General features: G+C 39.2%; 1 protein-coding gene across 4 annotated transcripts in view; it reads right to left on the bottom strand.

The window, feature by feature from the left end:
* Window positions 1–1,080: 1,080 nt before the first annotated feature.
* LCLAT1 (lysocardiolipin acyltransferase 1) overlaps window positions 1,081–22,254 on the bottom strand; it is a 223,890-nt gene continuing 202,716 nt past the window's right edge. For all 4 annotated transcript variants that reach the window (XM_004451066.5, XM_004451068.5, XM_004451067.5 and 1 more), the window contains one exon: window positions 1,081–5,079. In XM_004451066.5, the coding sequence (XP_004451123.1) occupies window positions 4,577–5,079 (503 nt within the window). In that variant the 3' untranslated portion in view covers window positions 1,081–4,576. The remainder of the gene's footprint in view (window positions 5,080–22,254) is intronic.

Below are 22,254 nucleotides of genomic sequence, written 5' to 3'. Positions count from 1 at the left end.
AGCTATTCCTCCCTCACCCTTGGTCCCTGTGGTCCCGGGGCTCAAGGAGGTGGCGAGTAACCCAGGCCATGGTATTCGTGAGCCAAAGTGAGTGGTTCAGGGCTGAGCACTGAGGCCCAACTCCAGGAGGTGTTGAGCCCCTGGGGAAGTGGTCTCTCCCTTTCCCACTTGACTTGAACCTGAGAGCTCATAGAGCTGCAGCGACTGCAGGCATTCTGCCACCATGTGGATCCTGGGAATAAAGTGCTTCCCTTCAGCAAATTTCCTTTAAAAACTCTTCCTCATGAAGCATGTTGCCTGTAGGTGTGTCATTGGCATTTGTTGCCATCAGAAATCCACCGTCTGGGGACATTGCTTAAGCTCCTGAGTCATTTAACAGTGAAATGAGGAATACAGAAGATATGGGTGGCTCGAGAGACCACACTTCCTCTGGCCCCTGCTTGAACTAAACCAAGTGTAAGAATCCCATAAGCTCAGGGGCCCCTACCCTTGGGACTAGCACTCAGGTCCGTGCTCTTGCTCCTGCATTCTCCTTTCCAGAAAGAACACTGCGTTTCCCTCACAGAGTGGCTCTTTCATGCCAAGCCAGAGTGAGGACATTGCAGAGCTTACAAAAGGTTCTAGGATTTTTGTGTGTGGGTCTGATTGCCAAGCACGTTTTTACATATTTAGCAGGTTTGGGTCCAAGATTTGTTTTTCTAATTATATACTTCCTGGCAGTGGGGGACAGGGGTAGAGTCCCATTTGCCTCTTAACAGCTGGTGGTGCTGATGTTTACCATAAGAGCCCCACACTTGTGGAATGACCAAATTTCCCTCAATAGCAGGGCTGAACTGATAGATGGAGGGAAATCAAGTTTTGATGACATTCATTGAGCCCTGAATTTATCTGTGGCCCCTGGGCTTTTTCATTTACTGAGGTGATACATTCCCTTTATGTTTAAGCCATTATTTTTAACAGAGGTGAAGGAAAGAGTCCTAACTGATCAGTGAACACATCCTAAAATGACGCAAGAAAAGAAAGTAGCACCCATAACCTGTAGTTCTCATCATTCCTGCAAAAACAGAAACGAAATGCATATAAATTCTAAGTCACTCCACTTTATTCAGGGATGTATATTACAGATAACACAACTCACAAATATACCAGAGGACACTGAAAACTAAGGCCATTCTGTGAATTATTTTTAAAACTTCGTGTTCTGCACATAATGTTTTTTTAAAAAAATGAATTACCAAAAACCAAGATTCTCTTCTGAAATAAAAACTTAAGGTAGGTACAAGACAACATTAGGGCCATTTCTAATCTGAAGCTCATCATATGGCAAAACTGTTTTTGTTTCCTACAGCGTGCCAGCCACAAGCATTCACTGCCACCTTAGCGTCAAGCTGTCTTCTCAAGATGTGATCACAAGTAGTGTTTACCAAGTATAGTGACCAGTGTTCATAAACTATTTTCCTCCCAGGGAGTAGCAAAAAGAGACTCTTCCCTAAGAAACACTTTGCAGAATTCCTGGAACAAGAAAAAGGGACCCGTAACTAAGGCACTGAAAGCACATTATTTATACAAGGAAATGTAAACAATTGAATGCCCACAGGCTCCCTCAGTAGAGTCCTTACTGTAAAAGTGCACAAGGGCATCATGGCCGGAGCCGGACCCTGAAGGGACTGTCTCCTTTTTGCCTAACTGCGCAGCCTTGCAGAGGATGACCATGATAAGATTTCCGCCGTGGTGCTGTTGAAATAACTAATCCCAACGTGACTCAAGTGGAAGCTGGTAACTTCCTCTAATCTGTGTTTGATGAATGTAATAAACAAGGAAGGACTTTATTAGGAGTCTTAAATTATGGCCTCTTTCTAACATTTAATTTTCTTTTCATTCTTTACCATGTTTTTCTAATGAAATTTAAAATGATTTTGGCTCATTACATCAAAGATGTCTCATAAAAGAAATTGTTACCTAATCAGGACCCTTTCTTGTCGGTTCAAATTTTAAGGAGAATGGTTCATGTCCCATATAAACCATACTTGCTTATTCAAACTTTACAGAATGGTAAATTAAAGATTTAACAATTGGACATAAAGCACTGCATGAGCTTCAAGTCCACTGAGTTTACACTGAAAGGGCGTAAGCAAGAACTGCAAGTCTCGCTGCAGCTAGACCAACAGCAGCTCCGAGGCCGGGGACAGGTGGGCATGTGTGGAAGGGCTCATTCTTGAGGCCAGTTCTGATTACTGAAGCTAAATAAATGTTCTTGGCATTTCGACATCATTTTTACATAGCTTTAAGTTCTAAGTCATTAACTGTATATTTCTTCACTTTTTTTTAAACAAAAGAAAAAAAAGGCTATACCACAGATAAAGGTGTAGAGAAACAAGTAATTCCAGTGTAAAAGAAGCCTTATTGCAAAAAAGAACAAACAGCAAAATGGGAAATTCTTCTTCAATTTGAAGTTATTTCTAATTCTTAAAGCAAGTACAATGTCTATTCCACCAGTTTTGGTGCTTCACAATGATGCATTTTGGATAAGATAAAGTTTGCATTTTATCTTAAACCTGTTTTCTATGATCAAAAGAAAAAAATAAAGTTCCCTTTGGAAGGTTTCAGAGTTAAGGAGGGTAAGCACTCCTGCCCTGAAGGCCCATAGGCAGCCTGGACAGGCTACACTGTAAACACCTTCAAGAAAAGGCACAGCTTTTCTCTCCTACCCAACACAGATGTCATCCTGATTGCTGAACTACTCCTGTGTTTCAAATAGAGCCAAGGAAGTTTAAGAGAAACCTCTTTTATTAAGGGGGGAGGGGGGGAGGGGAGGGGGTTTATAAGAGAAACCCCTTAAAAACCACAAAGTTAAACAGATGGGTTTGAGCAGATGTGCTTATTAACTAATTAGCAGCTCCCCGAAGGATTAAAAACAGCTTGTGGGGGGAAGTTAAATATAGGTTGGTGATTTCAATAAGGGCTCTAGTTAATACTCTCCCAACAAAAGTCATCTGTCAACTGTGTTCTGCCCCAACCAATACTTTCTGAAAGAAAATGCTCAGTAAATTGAGCTCACGATGTGTTTACCTTTCAGGGAAATACACAATTCAATTGTTGGGCAAAAGTCACCAGCAAGTAAAATGGATGTAATTAAAGAGAAGACATTCATGCCAGAAGAGTGCACAAAGCAGTAAGTAGCTTTTGAGGCTGGTTTGACGGCAAGAGTACAGTTGACAGATTTGCTAACAGCTAAAGACATTTAATTGCCCATATTTTCTGCTGTCCTGACCAGCATACCTATTACCTGACAAAGAAAAGAGCAATGCACAGCTCCAACAGTGGGGAAACATGATGGCCCTTTTATGCCTCAGACGAAGACTGAGCTGTTTGTTTGCTGGATTTTCTGTTGGCTCCAAATGACTGGAATATTAAAAGAAAGATATTCCTTGCTGTCATTAAAAAGGATTCATTCTGGTGTTAGTTCAGTTTTACGAGTAAAACTGTCAAAGCTACAACAGTTGAATAATTTAGGATAAATTGTTACTGCCCCGTCTGCAAGCAATTTTGTTGTTGTTTTAATAGCAAAGGGTAGATACCTATGCCCACATAGAAAACATAACAACCTTCCCTTTTTGATAGGTTTTAAAGAAATATTTCAAAAGACACACAACTTCAAAAGACGGTTTCAGACTTTTCTTCCAAGCTCTCCTTTAAAAAAAGTATGACTTCATGTATACCATTTTTAATGCAGAAAGAGCTGTCCTGACAACGAATTGTAAGGAAACCAGCACAAAGTATGCAAGTTTAAGTATGAGTGTAGAATGAAACCATATTAATTCCTACCTCTTAAAGTTCAAAAGAAGGTTTCAAAGTGGAGAGCACATGGGGCTCCCTGAGACACAGGCAGTTCTTACTTCCCATGTGGAGGAGGGCACGGGTGGTCTTCTGACGTCTGGGTCAGCACAAGCTAAGTGCCAGATGTTAGGACTAGGGAAGGGCTTCTTATCAAAATGCTTGACCAGTTGAAAGACAAGAAGTTTCCGTGTGCTGGTCTTAAGGAAGGAAGAAATGGGTCTGATTGGCGTACTGAGGAGTGGAGGAGTCCGGAGTCTGAGGGCAGAGGCAAGTCCCTGGGCACCACTGGCCATGGGTGCAGGGAGGAGGGTGCTCGCCTCCATGAGGTGACCTGGGCAGTCGAGGACCAGCACTTGCTCCAGGCCAGGGCTCACAAGTTCCAGATCTGCACTGTTGTCTGGGGAGTTAGGGAACAGGATCGGGCATTTATAAAAGAATTGTGTGTATCTTGTCTACTAACAGCGTGGTGGTTGTTTAAAACTCTGGCCCGAGTTATTTCACAGCGATAGCTCCCTGCCAATAAGCAGTATTGAAATTACATTCAGAGATTTAAAAAACAAATCATGTGTGTAGCAATATTTTTTCCACAAAATTAAGTGCAAAATATCTTTAACAAATAATGATGGTAGTAAGAAATATTCAACATAGTCATGCAAAAATGGATCTCAGTTTACAAAGGCTTCAAACATTTCCAAAATATCCCCTAGGCTTATAATTTTACATTGTGAACCTTAAAATCTTACTCACTTTTCTTTGAATTTAAATGTGGCTGTTTGCATAAAAATCGATAACATGCAAGTTCAATGATCTCCAGGCCACCAAACAGTCTCTCTTGCAGCACAAAGATTACAATGGTGATCAGAAAATACCACCGGACAAGACTGTACAAATATATGAGTAAACACATCGCGGGGCTGAACAGGGTCCAGTACAGTATAGACAGCAATTTGACCACATGGACCCTGAGTTCAGACTTGCAAGGTGGAATTATGCTCTGTCCAGTAAAGCAAAAATTCTTCTCCCCTTGATAGAAGGAACGAAGCCTCTCTTCCTTCTCTTCCCACCGCTTGTGGCACCAGAGCTGAAGCTCCTCCTTGGATGCAGGGAGGGTGTCTACTGGGTATCGGTGGACGTGAAAGTGGATTTCCTTGGGAAAGTTTCCAGTGAGGAGGTGCTTCTCAGTTTGAGGAATGTTGTGAGGATATGCCACGGTGATGTCATGGACAGCGTCAAGATTCTTACCTAGGTTTGGGAGAAGATAAAAATATAGATCGAGCAATGATCAATTTGCATGGTAATGCGGATTCACATGGCAGGGCAGAGGCAAACGCACCACAAGCCGGGACTGTGTGAATCATGGTAAGCAGACAAGGGCTATAAATCCTGCTGTTCCTGGGGGACTCGGCCTCAGATTTATTAGTTTTGGGGTTTTTTTCCTGCTTGCAGAATACCAGAAAGAGCTTTAGAAAGAAACTCTTCATCTGCAGAAACAGTAATCAGTCATTCTAAAACTAAATGGATGAGCACATTAAGTCAGATTTGTGTTAGGAATTAAAGAGCACAGGACTAGCCTTTTTACACCAACAGGATTAAATACTTTTTGTTTCCTTTTTGGAGGTACCAGGGATTAAACCTAGGAATTCTATGTGGGAGGCAAGCACTCAACTATGGAGTTATATCCTCTCCCCAGTACTTTTGATAACTCCCATTAAATACAACTTCTTCTCCAAGTTAAAACAAACAAACCACACCTTTAACCCAATATTACTATGACAAGTATGGAAAAGAAAAACTCAGAATCAGACAGTAGAGTGGTCAGAAATGCACAGAAATGTCCATAAAGTTTTTTATTTTTAAAAACATAAACTTGGAGTCTGAATAAGACCCTGACTCATATACCATCATCCTTAACAATCTCAAGAATAATTGACCATTACTTTGGGATTGTTTTCAGCAAAGTCATATTTCAGAAGCTGGAGACAGAAGTCAAGCACACCCTTACCCCAAGTCCTCCACAAGACAATCAGGGAGACAGGCCTGTGGAATGCATGGGACTATGGGAAGTGTGGGGAGGGTGCCAAGAATGAAGTGCCCGCCCCTACCTGAGGAGCAGGGCGTCGGGACTGAGGTCAGGGAGCCAGCCAGGCAGGTGGAGCTGTGGCCACCCTTCCCGGTAGAGGGCACATGGGAGAAGGTCACTGAGGGATACTGCAGAACTAGGGGAAAAGCCTTCATGCTGTCGTACTTCACCTCTGATCTACAGTGACAGGGAAGCACCTTACATGGTGGCGAACCACTTAAGGATTTTAAACAGAGAAGGGACTAGATTGTTTCAGGATAGCAAGGATTCTCCTGGGGGCAGTGGAAAAAGATTGGTTTGGAGAGCACCAGCAGCAAGCCAGAGGTAGGGAGAGTAATTGGCTGGCTGGCTCTCACTGACACTGCAGGAAGGAAAGGAAGAAAAAGTGGGGGCAAGGGAAGAACACCTGGCTGTGGAGGGATAAGAAGAGAGAAGAGAGTGCTAAGCCCAGGACTGTTTCTGGCTCAGGGCACTGAGTGGATGGCGGGGCCTCTGACATTAGAAACATGAGAGGAATGTTAGATCTGGAAGGCACCATGCAGATCATTTCGCAAAGACCCAGAGAACTTACGTATTGCGCCCAAGGACATACAACATGTTGTTGTACAGACTCTCAATGCTGCTTCCTTATCTTACGAAGTTCCGGTCAGGGAGACTTTTGCTGTGTACTTCGATTGATTAGAGCTACATGATGCAGTCAAAACTAATTGGCAGTGGTAGAAATTAGAACGGTATTTGCCTCTGGGGGTAGGGATTGATGGTAAAGGAGCATGAGGAAACTGAGTGACAGAAATGTTTTATATCTTGATTAGGGTGTGGATTATATGCTATTTACATTTGTCAAAATCATCAAACTGTATATTTAAGATCTGTGATTCTACTCTATTTAAATTTATACCAATAATAGTAACAAAGATATGAAGCAACTCCTTTTACTTCCCCATGTTTACTCTTTCCAATGAACCAATAAGTTGTATCCCTCTCCTTTTTTGAACACCTAGTTTCCTTGGTAGACCTCTAAGTACCTTCAGGCTAGAACCACATCTTTCCCTCTTTAGAACCTTAGCACTGACCTAGCACAGGGCCCTGCTCTAACTAAAGGGATTTTCGCTATGCTTATTTGACCAGCATTTTTATAGTATACTATCTTCTCATCTAAAAACAGGAATGATAATAATAATAATGCCATCTGCATTGCATTGTCATATGGGCCTAGTGAGCTAATATACATAAAGCAATTTGCTCATTGCCTGGCAAACAGTAAGCTTTTAAATGTTAGCAATTACGTATTAGCTGTTACAAATGTATATTACAATGACATGTTAACTATTACAATTTCAATATTCAGTAATGAGACTGACTTGCTCCATGGTAATTTTTTTCAACGTGAGTTCTGTGAATTCTTGATTTTCAGAAATGACAACAGTCTGGGAGGGGGAAGTTCACCTTATTGCCTATTTAAGCAATATTCCAAAAGTTTATCATAAACTGGTTGTTTGATATGTTGGAATATTATAACTCAATATAAGTAAAATACTATTTATATTACAAAGTAGTTAGAAACTAAAACACAACAAAGTAAGGAAAGGGAACTTGGGCGGGGGGGGGGGGAGGCACCCGCCACCTTGACGCTCAGCTCCCTGAGCTGCAATGGATCTCAGAGACTCAGAAATGTGCTAATTCCAGAGCAAGGGTGGGAAATAGAGAAAGGCTTTTATACACAAGGGAGGGAGTTAGTTGACTGTGATAACTTTTTTAAGTTTTATGAAATGTGGCTATAGGTTATCTAGAAATCTAGAGGTTTTTCTAGATAACCCAAAGCCACATGTAACTGTACTGCTAAACAGAAGAGCCCATCTGCAGAGAAGACTCCATGCCTTGGACGTCGGTGCCCACCCTCCACTGGAGGCACAAGTAGCCTCGGGAGCTGTTCTGCAGCTGAAATTGGAAGCTCTACTTCTAAAAAACATGGGAGAAGAGATGGTTGGGCACCAACTTCAGCTACAGATTAGTAAATTTGGCAGGCTAAAGTATAACCCTAAAAACAGCTAAAGTTTGAATCTGTCCAAGTTCAGAAAGAGGCCGGTAGCCACCATTTTAACTCCACCCCTGGCATGAGGGGACGTGGGGTGGACTGAAAATCCCAGTGCTGGTAGGGACTGGTTTCTTTCTATTTAGATCATTTTGCAGCTCTAACCTAGACTCCAGCCCCACCTCCAGCAGAAACGCAGCTGGGGGCACCTACGCCAGTCTCTCCGGGAAACTACAGGCCATGCCATGGAGGTCAGTGATCATCCTACCCTGGTGGCACATGCTACCTCAGGAGATATTCTGTGGCTGAAGTTGGAAGATCCAATTCCCAAAAACAAGGGAAGAAAAGATGGATGGCCACCAATTTCAGCTACTGATTAGTAAATTTGACTGGCTAAACTATAACACTAAGAATAGCTAAAGTTTGAACCTGTCCAGGTGGGAATAAGGTTAGTAGCCATTTTTACTCCACCCCCAGCATGAGGGGAAGTGGGCTGACTGAAAATCACAGAGATGGTAGAGACAGCTTCTTCCACTCAGATCGGCCAGCAGCCTTAGCCTAGGCTTCAGCCTAGTCTAGGCTTCAGCCCCACCTTTGGTAGGGAGGAGGCTGGTGGGCCCTGCACCAGCCTCTCCAGGTAATTGCAGGTACCTTTGGCTGGCACAGTCTGAATAGTCTGAACTCTAACAGGGCAACTGTGGTCATCTTGGACCCACACTGCATAGACTGCTGCCCATAAGTGTAGCTCAATGCCCACCACAGACAGGGGAGAAAGGGGCATGAAGCTTCATCAGTCTCTCTGGGCAACTACAGTCTAGGTCTGCACAGCTTGCACAGCTGTAGCTCTGTCCCCAACCCTGGAAAAGAAGAAAGTTGGGAGAAGCTCATCGATCCCTGGTGCAATGAGGGCAGCTTGAGCCTCCACAGTTTAAAGCACCACCTCCTTGGTTCCTACTACACAACCAGCAAGGGAGAAAGGGCAGAAAGCCCTAAACTAAGAGAAAAACTGCACCCAGAATAAATATTCTAGTAAGCCAGATGCCAAGACACCAACAAAAAATTACAATCCACACCAAGAAACAGGAAGCTATGGCCCAGTTAAAGGAACAAGATAAGCCTCCAGATGACATAAAGGAGTTGAGAAAAATACTCACAGATGTTCAAACAAATCTCCTTAATAAATTCAGTGATATGGCTAAAGAGATTAAGGATATTAAGACGACATTGGATGAGCACAAAGAAAAATTTGAAAGCATACATAGAAAAATAGCAGATATTATGGGCATGAAAGGCACAATAAATTATATTAAAAATATATGGGAATCATATAATAGCAGATTTGAGGAGGGAGAAGAAAGGACTGGTGAGCTTGAAGAATAGAAAAAAATTAAACAAGGTCTCAGGGAACTAAAAGACAGTAACAGACATGATAACATACATGTCAAGGGTGTCCAAGAAGGAGAACAAAAGGAAAAGGGCAGAAGGAATAATTGAAGAAATAATGGTAGAAAATTTCCCAACCCTACTGAAGGACATAGATATCTATGTCCAAGAAGTAAAACATACTCCCATCTGAATATATCTGAATAGTCCAACTCCAAGATACATTCTAATCAGAATGTCAAATGACAAAGACAAATAGAGAATTCAAGAATGCAAGAGAAAAGCAATGCATCACATATAAGTAGTGCATCACTAATAAGATTAAGTGCTAATTTCTCATGAGAAACCCTGAAGGCAAGAAGACAGTGGTATAATATATTTAAGATACTACAGAGAAAAATTTCCAGCCAAGAATCTTATATCCGGCAAGACTGTCTTTCAAAAATGAGGGCAAGTTTTGAATATTCACAGATAAACAAAAACTGACAGAGTTTGTAACCAAGAGACTGGCTTTGCAGGAAATACTAAAGGGTGTATTACAGCCTGAAAAGACAAGACAGGAGAGAGAGGCCTGGAAGAGAGTCTAGAAATGAAGATTATATCAATAAAAGTAAAAATGTCAAAAGAGTGGTGGAAATTAAATATGACAGCTAAAACCTAAATATTCAGGAATAAATGTAACCACCAATGTAAAGTATTTGTGTTCAGAAAACTACAAGTCACTATTAAAAAGAAATCAGAAAAGATCTAAATAATTGGAAGAACATTCCATGCTCATAGATTAGTAAGCCTAAATATCAAGGTGTCAATTCTACTCAGGTTGATAATACAGATTCAATGCAATCCCAATAAAATTCTACCAGCATTTTTTAAATAAATGGAAAATATGATTATCAAATTTATTTGGAGGAGTAAGGGGTCCTGAATAGCCAGAAACATCTTAAAAAGGAAAAGCAAAGCTGGAGGACTCTCATTTCTAAACTTTAAATAATATTACCTAGCTACAATGGTAAAAAACAGCATGGTACTGGCAAAAGGCAGACACATAGACCAATGGAACCAAACTGATGGTTCAGAAACAGACCCTTGTATCTATGGTTAAGTGATTTTTGACTAGCCTGTCAAACCCACCCAGCTTGGGCAGAACAGTCCATTCAACAAATGGTGCTGAGAGAACTGGATATCCATAGCCAAAAGAAGGAAAGATGACCTCTATCTCACACCTTATACAAAAATTAAAAATGGATAAAAAACCTAAATATAAAAGCTTCTAGAAGAAATTGTAGGAAAATACCTTCAAGACCGGATGGTAGGTGATAGATTCTTAAAGGAGATAAGAGGAGGACTGAGATGGACTACTGATGTTTAATGTATGTAGAAGTTTTAATTAGCTTTACTGTAAATGTGTGGAAATGGACAGAGTTGATGGTAAAACATTATAGTGAGTAACAGCTGGTTTATAAATGGGAATGTGGCTGAAAATGGTAGTCTAGGGGTGTAAATGCCAATTGACAGAAAGTTAGAGAATGATCTAGGTACTGAATAACACAGTAAATCCAGAGGTGGATGAGAATTGTGGTTGATGATACTGATGCAAAAGTGTCCCTTGTGAGCTAGAGTGAATGTACATCACTACTGCAGGGTGGTGTTAATGTGGAGAAGCATGGGAAAAATATTAACAGTAATAATGTAATATTCATGCATTTATGCCAAAGATACACTGTGTTGATAGAGGGGGAGTGCCAAAGGCATGCTGATGCAAAATACCAGAAATTGGTTGGTTTTAATAAAGGGTATTTATTTGGGGTAGAAGCTTACAGTTACCAGGCCATAAAGCTTAAGTTACTTCCCTCACCAAAGTCTTTGGCCACGTGTTGGAGCAAAATGGCTGCTAACATCTGCCAGGGTTCAGGCTTCCTGGGTTCCTCTCTTCCTGGGGCTTGGTTCTCTCTGGACTGAGTGTTTCTCTCTTCCTGGAGCTGCATTTCTATTTGGGCTCAGCTGCTCTGCTCACTCCACAAGGCCAGCTGTAGACTGTCAGGCAAGCGACTCTGTCTCTCTTCCCAGGGCTTCTGCTATGTGTAAGGAGCTATCTCTATTCCTCTGTGTTCATCTCCTGTATGTTCACTTCCTGGACTCCAGCTCAAAACTCCAGCATCAAACCTCCAACTCTGTCTTCTGCCATGATGCCTTTTATCTGTGAGTCCCACCCCTTGATGGGTGGGGACTAAATGCCCTACTGATGTGGCCCAATCAAAGCCCTAATCATAATTTAATCATGCCCAGGTACCGACCAGATTACAAACATAATCCAGTATCTATTTTTGGAATTTATAACTATATCAAACTGCTAGAGGGAGCATGGAAAAAGTGTGCCAAATATATGCTATGGATCTGGTAATAACCTGACAATATTATCTCATAATCTGTAACAAATGATCCACCATGTTATGGTGTGTTGATAGAGGGGTATTGTAAGGGAATTCTCCACGTTTGCATGATTGTTTTGTAATTTTACAACTTCTGTCATAAATATATATTTTAAAAATAATATAGGGTGGGTTGGGCTAAAATACACCAAATGTAAGATTAGGACTATAGTTAGTAGTAAGATTTTGATAATATTCTTTCATAATTTATAACAAATGTCTCACAACAATGCAAGATGTTGGAGGTGGGCTTATGTATGGGACCCCTGTTATGATGTTATGTGTGTTTGCTTTGTAAGTTCACAACTTTTACTATACACTTATTATTTATGCATGTTCATATATAAATGACATTTAAAAATAATAATAACAGGGCAAATTGGGGGAAAATACTTTGGTTAGTAATAATAGTTTCAGGATGCTCTTCCATCATTAGTTAAAAATGTTTCACAACAATGCAAGGTATTGGTGGTAGAGTGAGGTATAAAAGCCTTGTATGCTGTTATACATGTTTGTTTTGTAAGTTCACAACTATTACTATACACTTATTGTTTATGAATGTTTATGTATGACTGATATATTTCAATACATTTTTTTAAGTAAAAAAATAAAAGATACAACAGAATTTTAGAAATGCAATATCCAGAATGAGAGTCTCCAACATATCAAGTTAAGCCCATTATTAGAAGAGTCCCTATGTGGCACAGCATGAGAGCTCACTGGGAAAGGGAGAGTGCCAATCCTTACACATTTGTATGTTTAGGACAAAAGGAACAAATGTGGCCTCTGTCATCTCAAATGTATATTTCAGTGAAGAAATCCTGATTTGCCCATGGCTGTTAAAGCATCAGATCCAATGATACATAGTTCAATGCCTGAAAAATACAAACATAAGTTTTTTTTTATAACCCAAAGTGATCTTTAATAAAGCTGAATATTAACTGAAATTATCCTTTACTTTCCCTAGTCCATAATCAAATATATGCAAGAAATTAAAATTTAATTTTAGACTTCATTTTAATAAACCTGCTTTAAGGAATAAAAAGGCTGCACATGAGTCTATTTTCTCTTAGCAGATCTAAATCCATGAATTTAACTACATGTATCAGAAAGTCTAAGATAAAGTAACTTGTCATCTAATATGCATTTGTGTTAAAAGAATGCTGAGGCCTCGTTTCTCAGACTGAAAAAAAAAAACCAAAACTGACTAGGAAGATAAAAGGTGCATTTAGTAACTAAGCAATCATTTACTGTGTCACTTTGAATTGGATATATAATAGTTCATGGCTGACAATAAGCATGACAAATTAGGTACTAGTCAGTATACTCTGAAGAACAGTCTTGAATAGACTGATTTGGACATATTTAGACTAAAATATCAATAAATAAGATAGCTCTCAGCTTCAAACTAAAAGAGCTTACATGAACAAGTTAAAACCAACTGGTATGACTGCAGTTCCATTTTTTTTGTTAGAGAAAATACTATTCTTTCCTAGAGGGAAACATTACTCATTTTTCCTCCTGCTAGGTTCAATACTCAAGGAACAAATAGTGGGGTCCAGCAGACTTCATTGGAGTCCTGGCCCCGAATCTTATCTGCTATCTGACCTTGGCATGTTCTCAATCACTATATGCCTCATCTGTAAAGGTAGATAACAATATCTGCCCTCATAAGGCTTTGTGAAGATCAGTAGGGATAAGGTAAGGCAAGTGCTTAGAGAAGTACTTGGCACATAGTGTGTGCTCCTACTATTGTTACTGAGTTACAACTCCTCTAGATGACAGTCACCTCAAGCACTTGGATTAAGTTTTGGTTTAGGCTCCTATCCTTCTTGCTCCTTCTCTAGATTTTTCCTGGTTTTGTATTCCTCTCCATGCCTACTACCTCATTCCTTAGACGTTTTAAGCTAAGCACAGACATAAATCCTCTGATGGCATTCAGAATTAAAAGTTGAAGATCTAAACTCTAGGATTACTGTCCTCTTGTCCTAGACAGATAGATAGGTAGGTAGATAGACAGACAGACAGATAATTTTTAAAAATGAGTCCAAGTTAGTAACTAATCTTTCCCTAATAAAGAACCACTCTGGGCTTAAAAACCTGGGAAGTTGAAACTAAAAAGGGTATCTTTGTGAACAACTTTGCTTATCCAACCTGAATTTCATTCTTTATAGATAGTTTTTATGGGCATATATTTTCACATTCCTATCCTAAATCTCTTGAAATTTTGTTTTTGTATTTCTATTTCTCTTCTGATGGGTCTCTTCTCTGTATCTTCAAGATAAGTTTAATTTTCTAAGCAGAATAAAAATAGGTAAACATAGTCCATAACTTCACATCATTTGTGCATTAACAGATTATTAAAGACAAGACCTAAGTAATAATATATTCTTGCCGAGACCAGAGTGAAAAGAAACAGTTATCAAATTTAAATCACAGTTGATGGAACTCTCCAAAATACAAAGTAATAAATCAAGTGCTCTTCATTAGCAGTACTTATTATTACATATTTATTTCATGAATATCTAAAATTCAAAACCAAGTAAAATCAACTCTAAGAGTCAATGTTAATGTCAAGGTTCTTCAACGGAAAGGTCTAAAATTTGCAGAGAATATTTTTGATAGTCATAATGCATCAAAAATGAAAGTAAAAATAATTCTGCTACTACATTGAGCTTTGTAGCAAGGGTTATAAACAATGACCTCTCCTGGATCAGCTAAGATATTGGCACCTTCAAGAAGATATTACAAATAATAATAGCATGGGTCCTTAGCAATCTGAATGGTTTCTCTATGAGTGATATCAAGCCTGCTGCAGTGACAATGTGGTTGATTCTTTAAGACCCAGTCCACTTCTCTCTAAGAGTACAGAAGCAAAGCCCTCTAAAGGACTGAGCCTGGCTATACAGATGGGCCCTAATTTATGGAGGCCAATCATGGCAATCCCATTTCCCTTCTCAGGGACGAGTTCAGGAATGGGCATACACTTGGTTCAGGACAATGAAATATGAGGAGGTGTTTCTGGACAAAGTTTCCTTGTTTCTAAGAAAGAGTCACAAGAAACCCACCTATAAAATAAAGCTGATACCATTGAAGGCAGAATGAGGGATAGCTGAGAAGTTAGAATGGAAAAATTCTTGCTGACATGGTTAGGTACCAAAGCCTAACCTGGAAACATGCTCTACTACTGACAAACTTCTAGTTGTATGTGTCACTACATTTTCTTATCTTTCAGTCAGTTTAAGTCAGGTTTTCTACTATTAATAGGAAAGGCCAAAAGTATTCTGATACAGTGATGCATTAACATCAAGTGATATGAGTGAATCATCAATTACAATTTAAAATGGAAACTTCATCTATGGCATTTTCTATTTTTGAGGTGGCTTTCTTTCTACTTCCTCTGAGTAGTCTATTTATCTTTTACTATTAGCTAATGGCAAGCAAATATTTGATTTTTACATGTATGTGTGTGTATATTCAAATTCATTTATCTTTCTGTTATAGCGTTTGGATTCCTAGTCTTGTCTCCCTGCCCTTAGATGGTATATTAGTCAGCCAAAGGGGTGCTGATGCAAAATACCAGAATTTGGTGGGTTTTTATAAAGGGTATTTATTTGGGATAGGAGCTTACAGATTCCACACCATAAAGCATAAGTTACTTCCCTCACCAAAGTCTATTTGGAGCAAGATGGCTGCTGACATCAGCAAGGGTTCAGGCTTCCTGGGTTCCTATGTTCCTGGAGCTTGCTTTTCTCTGGGTTCAAGGTTCCTTTCTTCCTGGAGCTGGCTTCTCCTTCCTCTGCAAGCTTACTTCCCAGCTCTTCAGCATCAAACTCCAACATCAAAATTCCAACATGAGAAACCCTCAACTCTGTTCTTCACCAGCCCTTGGTGGGTGGGGACTCAATGCCCTAATCATAACTCAATCATGCCCAGGCAGAGATCAGATTACAAGCATAATGCAATATTTCTTTTTGGAATTCATCAATTATATCAAATTGCTACACTTCACCCTCTGAATTCCAAATAGTCATTACAATATTCAAAAAAGCCTTAAATCAGGTACAATGCAAGTACTAAATCATATCATAATCAATTTAAAGAAATATAGTTTGTCTTGGGGCAAAGCCTTGTCTGTGATAGACCTCTGAAACTTACAAAACAATCTGTTTCCAGTACACAAATGGACAGACATAGGATAAACATTTTCATTACAATAAGGAGAAACTGGGAGAGAAATATGAGTCATGGGACTACAGTTCAGTAAACCCACAGGACATCGTCCATTCGAATTCAGTCTGAGAGTAAACTTAAGATGATGGTTTCTTCTCCTTAGTGCCTTATGGGAACTCACCCTTTCCACATGCTTGCCCAATGGCCATTTTCTTGGTTCCACCCTCATCAAGCATCTGGGTGTTGACCAAGCTCCAGACCTCTCCCTCCAAGAGTGTTGGAGTGATTGCCACACCTTATCTAATCTTTGGGCTAGAGTCTTAACCCTCCCTAGTACATTGAAGTAAAGATAATATTTCCCCTAACCTTTGGCATACAGGTTCAACCCTCTCAGAGCAATGAGTTGATCACCTGGCCTTCCCTAACCTCTGGGGGACAGGTCTACCCCTCTAAGACCTGTGGGGTGCTGATCTTAACCACCCTAATCCTTGCGGAATGTGCTCCATCCTCTCTGTACCCTGGAATGGCAAACCTCTCCCAGAACATTGGGCAGGGACATCCACCCTCTTCAACTGCTGGGGCAAACTCACCCTCTCTATACACATGGGTAGGGTTCTTCTCTTTGGCCCAAGGTGATGTCCTAATTCCAGATCTCAGCTTTCATGGTTTTCCTCTTGAGGTTGTTTCTCCCTCAGTCTCTCCTTTTCATGTCCTCTTTATTCCAGGCTGACAGTGGTTTTGTTCATACAGCTCTCTCAAAAAGTCTGTTGGTTTAGCATGCAGAAAGCAGGTCCAAGTCATCAGACGGTAAGACTTTCCACAGGTCTTTCCTAGATAACTGCATTAACTGCATCTTCAATCTTGATTTACCAGGTCTAAGTTTAGTTAAGTCCTCAAATGGGGCACTTTCATCTGGGAACTTGATTTCCAAAGGCTTGGAACTTCTGGAATCAGTCTCTTTCCTTTTTGCCAAACATTTCAGTCCTTAGCTTCTCTCTCTCATCCAGCATTTTGCTGTAAGCTGCAAGCAGAAGCCAAGCTGCAGCCTCTGAATTTATTTTGGGAAGTTCTTCAGGTAAATGCCCAGGCTTGCCATTTTCAAATTTTGCCTTCTGTACAACACCAGGAGTTAATCTTGCTAAGTTCTCTGCAACTTTAAAACATGGATTGCCTTTCCTTCAGTTTCCAATAATAGTTTCATCATTTACTTCTAAAGCATCATAAAAAGTCTTTTTAGCATGCAAATTGCTATCAACAGTCTCTTCAAAGCAATCTAGGCCTTTTCCATCGAGCACCTCACAATTCCTCCAAAAAATACCCCTTACCCATTTATAAAAACTGTTCCTGCATTTCGGTAACTGCAAAAGCACTTCCCCACTCCTCAGTACCAAAGTCTACTTGGAGCAAGATGGCTGCCGACATCAGTGAGGGTTCAGGCTTCCTAGGTTCCTATGTTCCTGGGGCTTGCTTTTCTCTGGGTTCAAGGTTTCTTTCTTCCTGGGGCTGGTTTCTCTTTTCTCTGCAAGCTTACTTCCCGGCTCTTCAGCATCAAACTCCAACATCAAAACTCGAACATGAGAAACCCTCAATTCTGTTCTTCACCATACCTTTTATCTGTGAGTCCCCAACCACCAAGGAGTGGGGACTCAACGTCCTAATCATAACTCAATCATGCCCACGTACAGATCGGATTACAAGCATAACCCAATATATCTTTTTAGAATTCATCAATTATATAAAATTCCTACAGATGGTATGTGTATTTTATATTTTTCTGACAGATAAAAAAATATTTTTTCCATTTAAGGTTATAATCCAGTTTTACTTTCTTTCAAACCATCACTTTTTCTAAGACTCTTTATTAATTAATCCCTCTTCACTGTACTGAAATACCAACTTGGTCATATAGCACACTTTCAAATGCATAGTTATCTAGTTTCCCTTCTCTCTTCTGGTCCACTAATCTATGTTCACTCCTACACCGATTTCCTTAGTGACTTAGTATCTGGTAAAGCAAGTCTACCAATGTGTTCTTCTTCACACTAAAATTGGCTCTTCCTGGAAAATATTTTGCAAGATAAACTTTAAGAGTATTTAATTAATTCTAAAACAAATTCCTCCCCTCATTTGCATTGTATTTACATTATAATTTTGGAAGAAATGGCATTCTTTCAGTACTATCTTCTCATCCAAGTAAAAGATATGCTTTTCCATTTGTTCAAATACTATTTTATGCCTTCTAATAAGATTTCAGTTTTCATCATACTTTTTTGATTTTCTTGTAAAAATTATTCCTAAATAATGTCACTAATTTTTGTCACTTTTGTAACTGAAATATATGTTCGTATGTCTGTTTTTAGGCAAAGTAGAATCTACTGTTTAATATAACTTTATATGTAACTACCTTCCAAATTCTAGTTGATTTTTACTAGTCTCTCTTTAACTATTTCCTATTTCCAGTTTTATCTTCAGTATTCCAGTCTTTATGGTAGTTCTTTTCTTATTGCTTTCATTAGCATTAACTTAGTAATAAAAATGATAATTCTTGAATTTAACCAAAATGTGGATTTTAGTGCTTTAGCATGAGATGATATTGACTCCTCAGTTTTCATAAAAGAGTATTATATTTAAATAATTAGGCTATAGTTTTATTTTTCTTATAATTTTTATAAGAAATTATTCAACTTTATCAAATATCTGTTCAACATAAAATTTCCCATTTTAACCACTTTCAATTGTGCAACTCAGTGACATTAATTACATTTATAATGTTATGCTTCCATCACTACCACCATTCATTACCAAAACTTATACATCAAGTTGTAGAAGATTCTTAACCATTATTCTTTACATTGTTTTGGCTTTCACTCAGTTATTATAATTAAAACATTTCCCTGTTTTATGTTCTTGCCCTCTCTTTGATATTTTTCTTTTTTTTTTCTGAGCTTTATTTTAGATTTTTTTTCTTGATTTATCTTCCAGTTCATTGATGCTTTCTTTAGCTTTGTTTAACTGCTTTTAGCCCCAACCATCAAGGTCTTAATTTTTTATTATTCCTTTAAGAATTTCTCTTTGGCTCTTATTCAAATCTGCTATGTCCCTTTCTGTTTACTTCTCTGCCAGATTTTAAAGCTTGTTCATCTTCCTGAACATAGGAAGCATAATTGTTTTACACTCTGTCTAGAATTCCAAAATCTGAATTCCCTTTGGCTCTGTTTTTGTTGTATGTTGTTCCCACTGTTTTCTTGCTCATGTTGTCTTACATTCTAGTTGCTTTTAACTATTTCTGAATATATTTGAAAAATTATTTGTAGAAATAATTTGATGATGCCTAGAATGACAGCACACAATAAACATAAGCAGAGGGGAATATATTGGATTGGGGATTCTAATGATACCCTCATTTAAAGAATGCCATTAAGTATAGTCCTAATCATACTTGTGGATTACAGGGAGAAACCCAAGAAAAACTTGGAAAGAAAGGAAGTCAGAGTATCCTCTGAGAGTCAAACATTGAAATTAGCACTGGTGGTGGACTTGGCCCAGTGGTTAGGGCGTCCGCCTACTACATGGGAGGTCTGCAGTTCAAACCTCAGGCCTCCTTGACCCGTGTGGAGCTGGCCCATGCGCAGTGCTGATGCGCGCAATGAGTGCCGCACCATGCAGGTGTGTCCCCCGCATAGGGGAGCCCCACGTGCAAGGAGTGCACCTGTAAGGAGAGCCGCCCAGCGCGAAAGTAAGTGCAGCCTGCCCAGGAATGGCGCCGCCCACACTTCCCATGCCGCTGACGACAATAGAGGCGGACAAAGAAACAGGGCGCAGCAAATAAACACGGAGAGCAGACAGCCGGGGGAGAGGGGGGAATTAAATAAATAAATAAATCTTTTAAAAAAAAAATAGATATTTTCAGAAAAACAAAGAGCGCTCATCACCCACAGACCCAAACTAAAGGAAATTCTAAAGGACGAACTTCATATAAATGAAAAATAATTGTAGATGGAAGGTCAAAGATACAGGAAAGAATAAACAACATATAATATGGTAAATGTATGGGTAACATCAACAATGTTTTGTACGTTTAAAGTACATCTTCTCAAGCGAAAACTGAAATACTCAGTAACAAGATATAACGTCAAACAGCAACAGTACGTACAAAACTTTTCTACTCAGAAGATAAAGAATCACGCAGTATGTAGTTCAACTGAAAGACAAAAATCTCAGATTCTTCAAGATTGAAAAAGAATAGCAGGCTCTACTCTTCTAGTGTATATGGGATTTCTTTTGAAGTTAAAAAAATAAGAAAATGTAGTTGCTTTATGTAGTTTGAAAGACACCAAAGAACAGAGCAGATACACTGATACCAACACCATATACCATTTTGATACTTCTGATCAAAATAGTTTACATTTTCCTGCTTTTTGTTTTTAAATTATATGTTCACAAGGCTCAAAAACAGGTGGTAACATGACACAAAATTGGAAACAAACCCAAGTATTGTAAGCCTCTTTAAATGATCAAAATACCACACAGGTGGCAGTTTACATTTGTAGATACATAGTTGCTGGTTGTGAATAGCTGGGGTTCACCATGTGAGTCCATTATTGCAGTTCTGAGTTATGAAGTAGTATCTGAAAAAAAAAGAGCAAGCTCACCTAGATCTATTAGACACAGGCTATACAAAATGGAGAATTTTTATTCTCTGAATCTATCTAAACAAGTTGACTGAAGGTTCCTATGGAAAATGCAAAGCTAACATTTTATGGCAGTTACTACAAAGTGCAGAGATCTGGTCCTTCTTCCTAGGGAAGAAGCTATGGCAGTAATTCTCAAACATCAATGGCCTAAGAATTATCTGGGGAACTGGCTGAAAATGAAGATTCTTAGTCTTCATTCCCAAAGATTCTCATTTTGTGTATATGGGGTGGGATCCAGGAATCTCGAAGAAGATTCTGGTGCAGGGGGTTGGGGGGCAACACTTTGGGAAACACTGGCTTATGGGGATGGTTCAAAGAAGAGAAGGCCATGGAGAGTTCTTTAAGAACTAGGCTCTGGAATCAAATAGACTCTGGGTTGTTTGCTTAATTCCACTCCTTCCTAATATATGGCCTTGGGAAATATATACAATCTCAGAAAGGATTATTTGAGATCATCCTTAGTAAATGATCAGTAAATGTTGTCTATTTATATTACTTTAACATTTATTTAAGGTGAAGACAATCTGATGCTCTCATTGACATTATAAAGTCAATTACTTAATTACAACAGTAGCTAATTGCCATAGTTGTGCCCAGATAGAAAATGTGATTTAGGGCATTGAACAGAGGTTTTCCCAACTTTGAGGTAATGGAGAAAGATCTTGTTGGATATGATTTTAGGTAATTGAGGGATAGAAAAAGGATACAAAATTACCAGGATAGGAAGAAAAACTTTAGAGGGGAAGAAGATAGCAGAGACAAGAGCTGTTGGCACTGTATTTTTCCCCAAAGGCCATGGTAGCTTCTAAGTTTAGCACTGAAAGTCATATCTTGCTGCATTTGGCATGTTCAAATTATTAATGGCAGAAATATGTAACAGGCTGGAAAGAACACCTTCCCTCTCTCCTAATTCAGTTCAGTTGTTCAATCATTCCCAATCTTTTAAACACCAGGAAAAGAATAGGAAATACAGAAAAAAAATAGGTGCATGAGTAAAGCCACTTTTTTCTTTTCATTAGCACTAGGATACCTGGTAAAAGTTCACGTTTGTAGAAGCCTTCAAATGTAGTACAATGGGGGGTGGGGGAGTGGGGGGAAGATGGTGGTGGTGAAAGTGAGAGAGAGTAGAGAAACCTGATACAGATGTAGTGACTAATTTAAGAGGAGATTTGAAAGCAGGACTGGTGGTCTGGAGCCTGAATGCTAAAGAGAAAGCTTTGGTTTGAGTCTTACAGTCATATTCAATGTTCAATAGTAAATTTCATATTAGCACTTTTTAAACACCGATAATCACTCAGCAGAGGTTTCATTTAATAGTAGGTTCCTTGTATTCCAGTGTTTGTAAGTCATATGCAAAGATATAAGATTAATGTATAATCAACATTTTCCCTATCCTAGTAGCTCTCTGGGGCTTAGGCAGACAGGCATGTTTGAAAAAGTAAAACAAGTTATTAGGTGGAATATTCTTGATTCTCTCAATTCCTCCTATCTAAAATAAGATGAAGTAACCATCTATTTGTACTACGTTAATATGACAGTACTTATTACTAGACACATAGTATTAAAGGTCCTAGCCAGTGCGATAAGGAAGAAAAGGAAGTAAAAAGCATGCAAGTTGAAAAGGAA

The sequence above is a fragment of the Dasypus novemcinctus genome, chromosome 17 (assembly GCF_030445035.2).
Source record: "Dasypus novemcinctus isolate mDasNov1 chromosome 17, mDasNov1.1.hap2, whole genome shotgun sequence".
NCBI lineage: Eukaryota > Metazoa > Chordata > Mammalia > Cingulata > Dasypodidae > Dasypus > Dasypus novemcinctus.
This window is presented reverse-complemented; position numbering and strand designations above follow the sequence as displayed.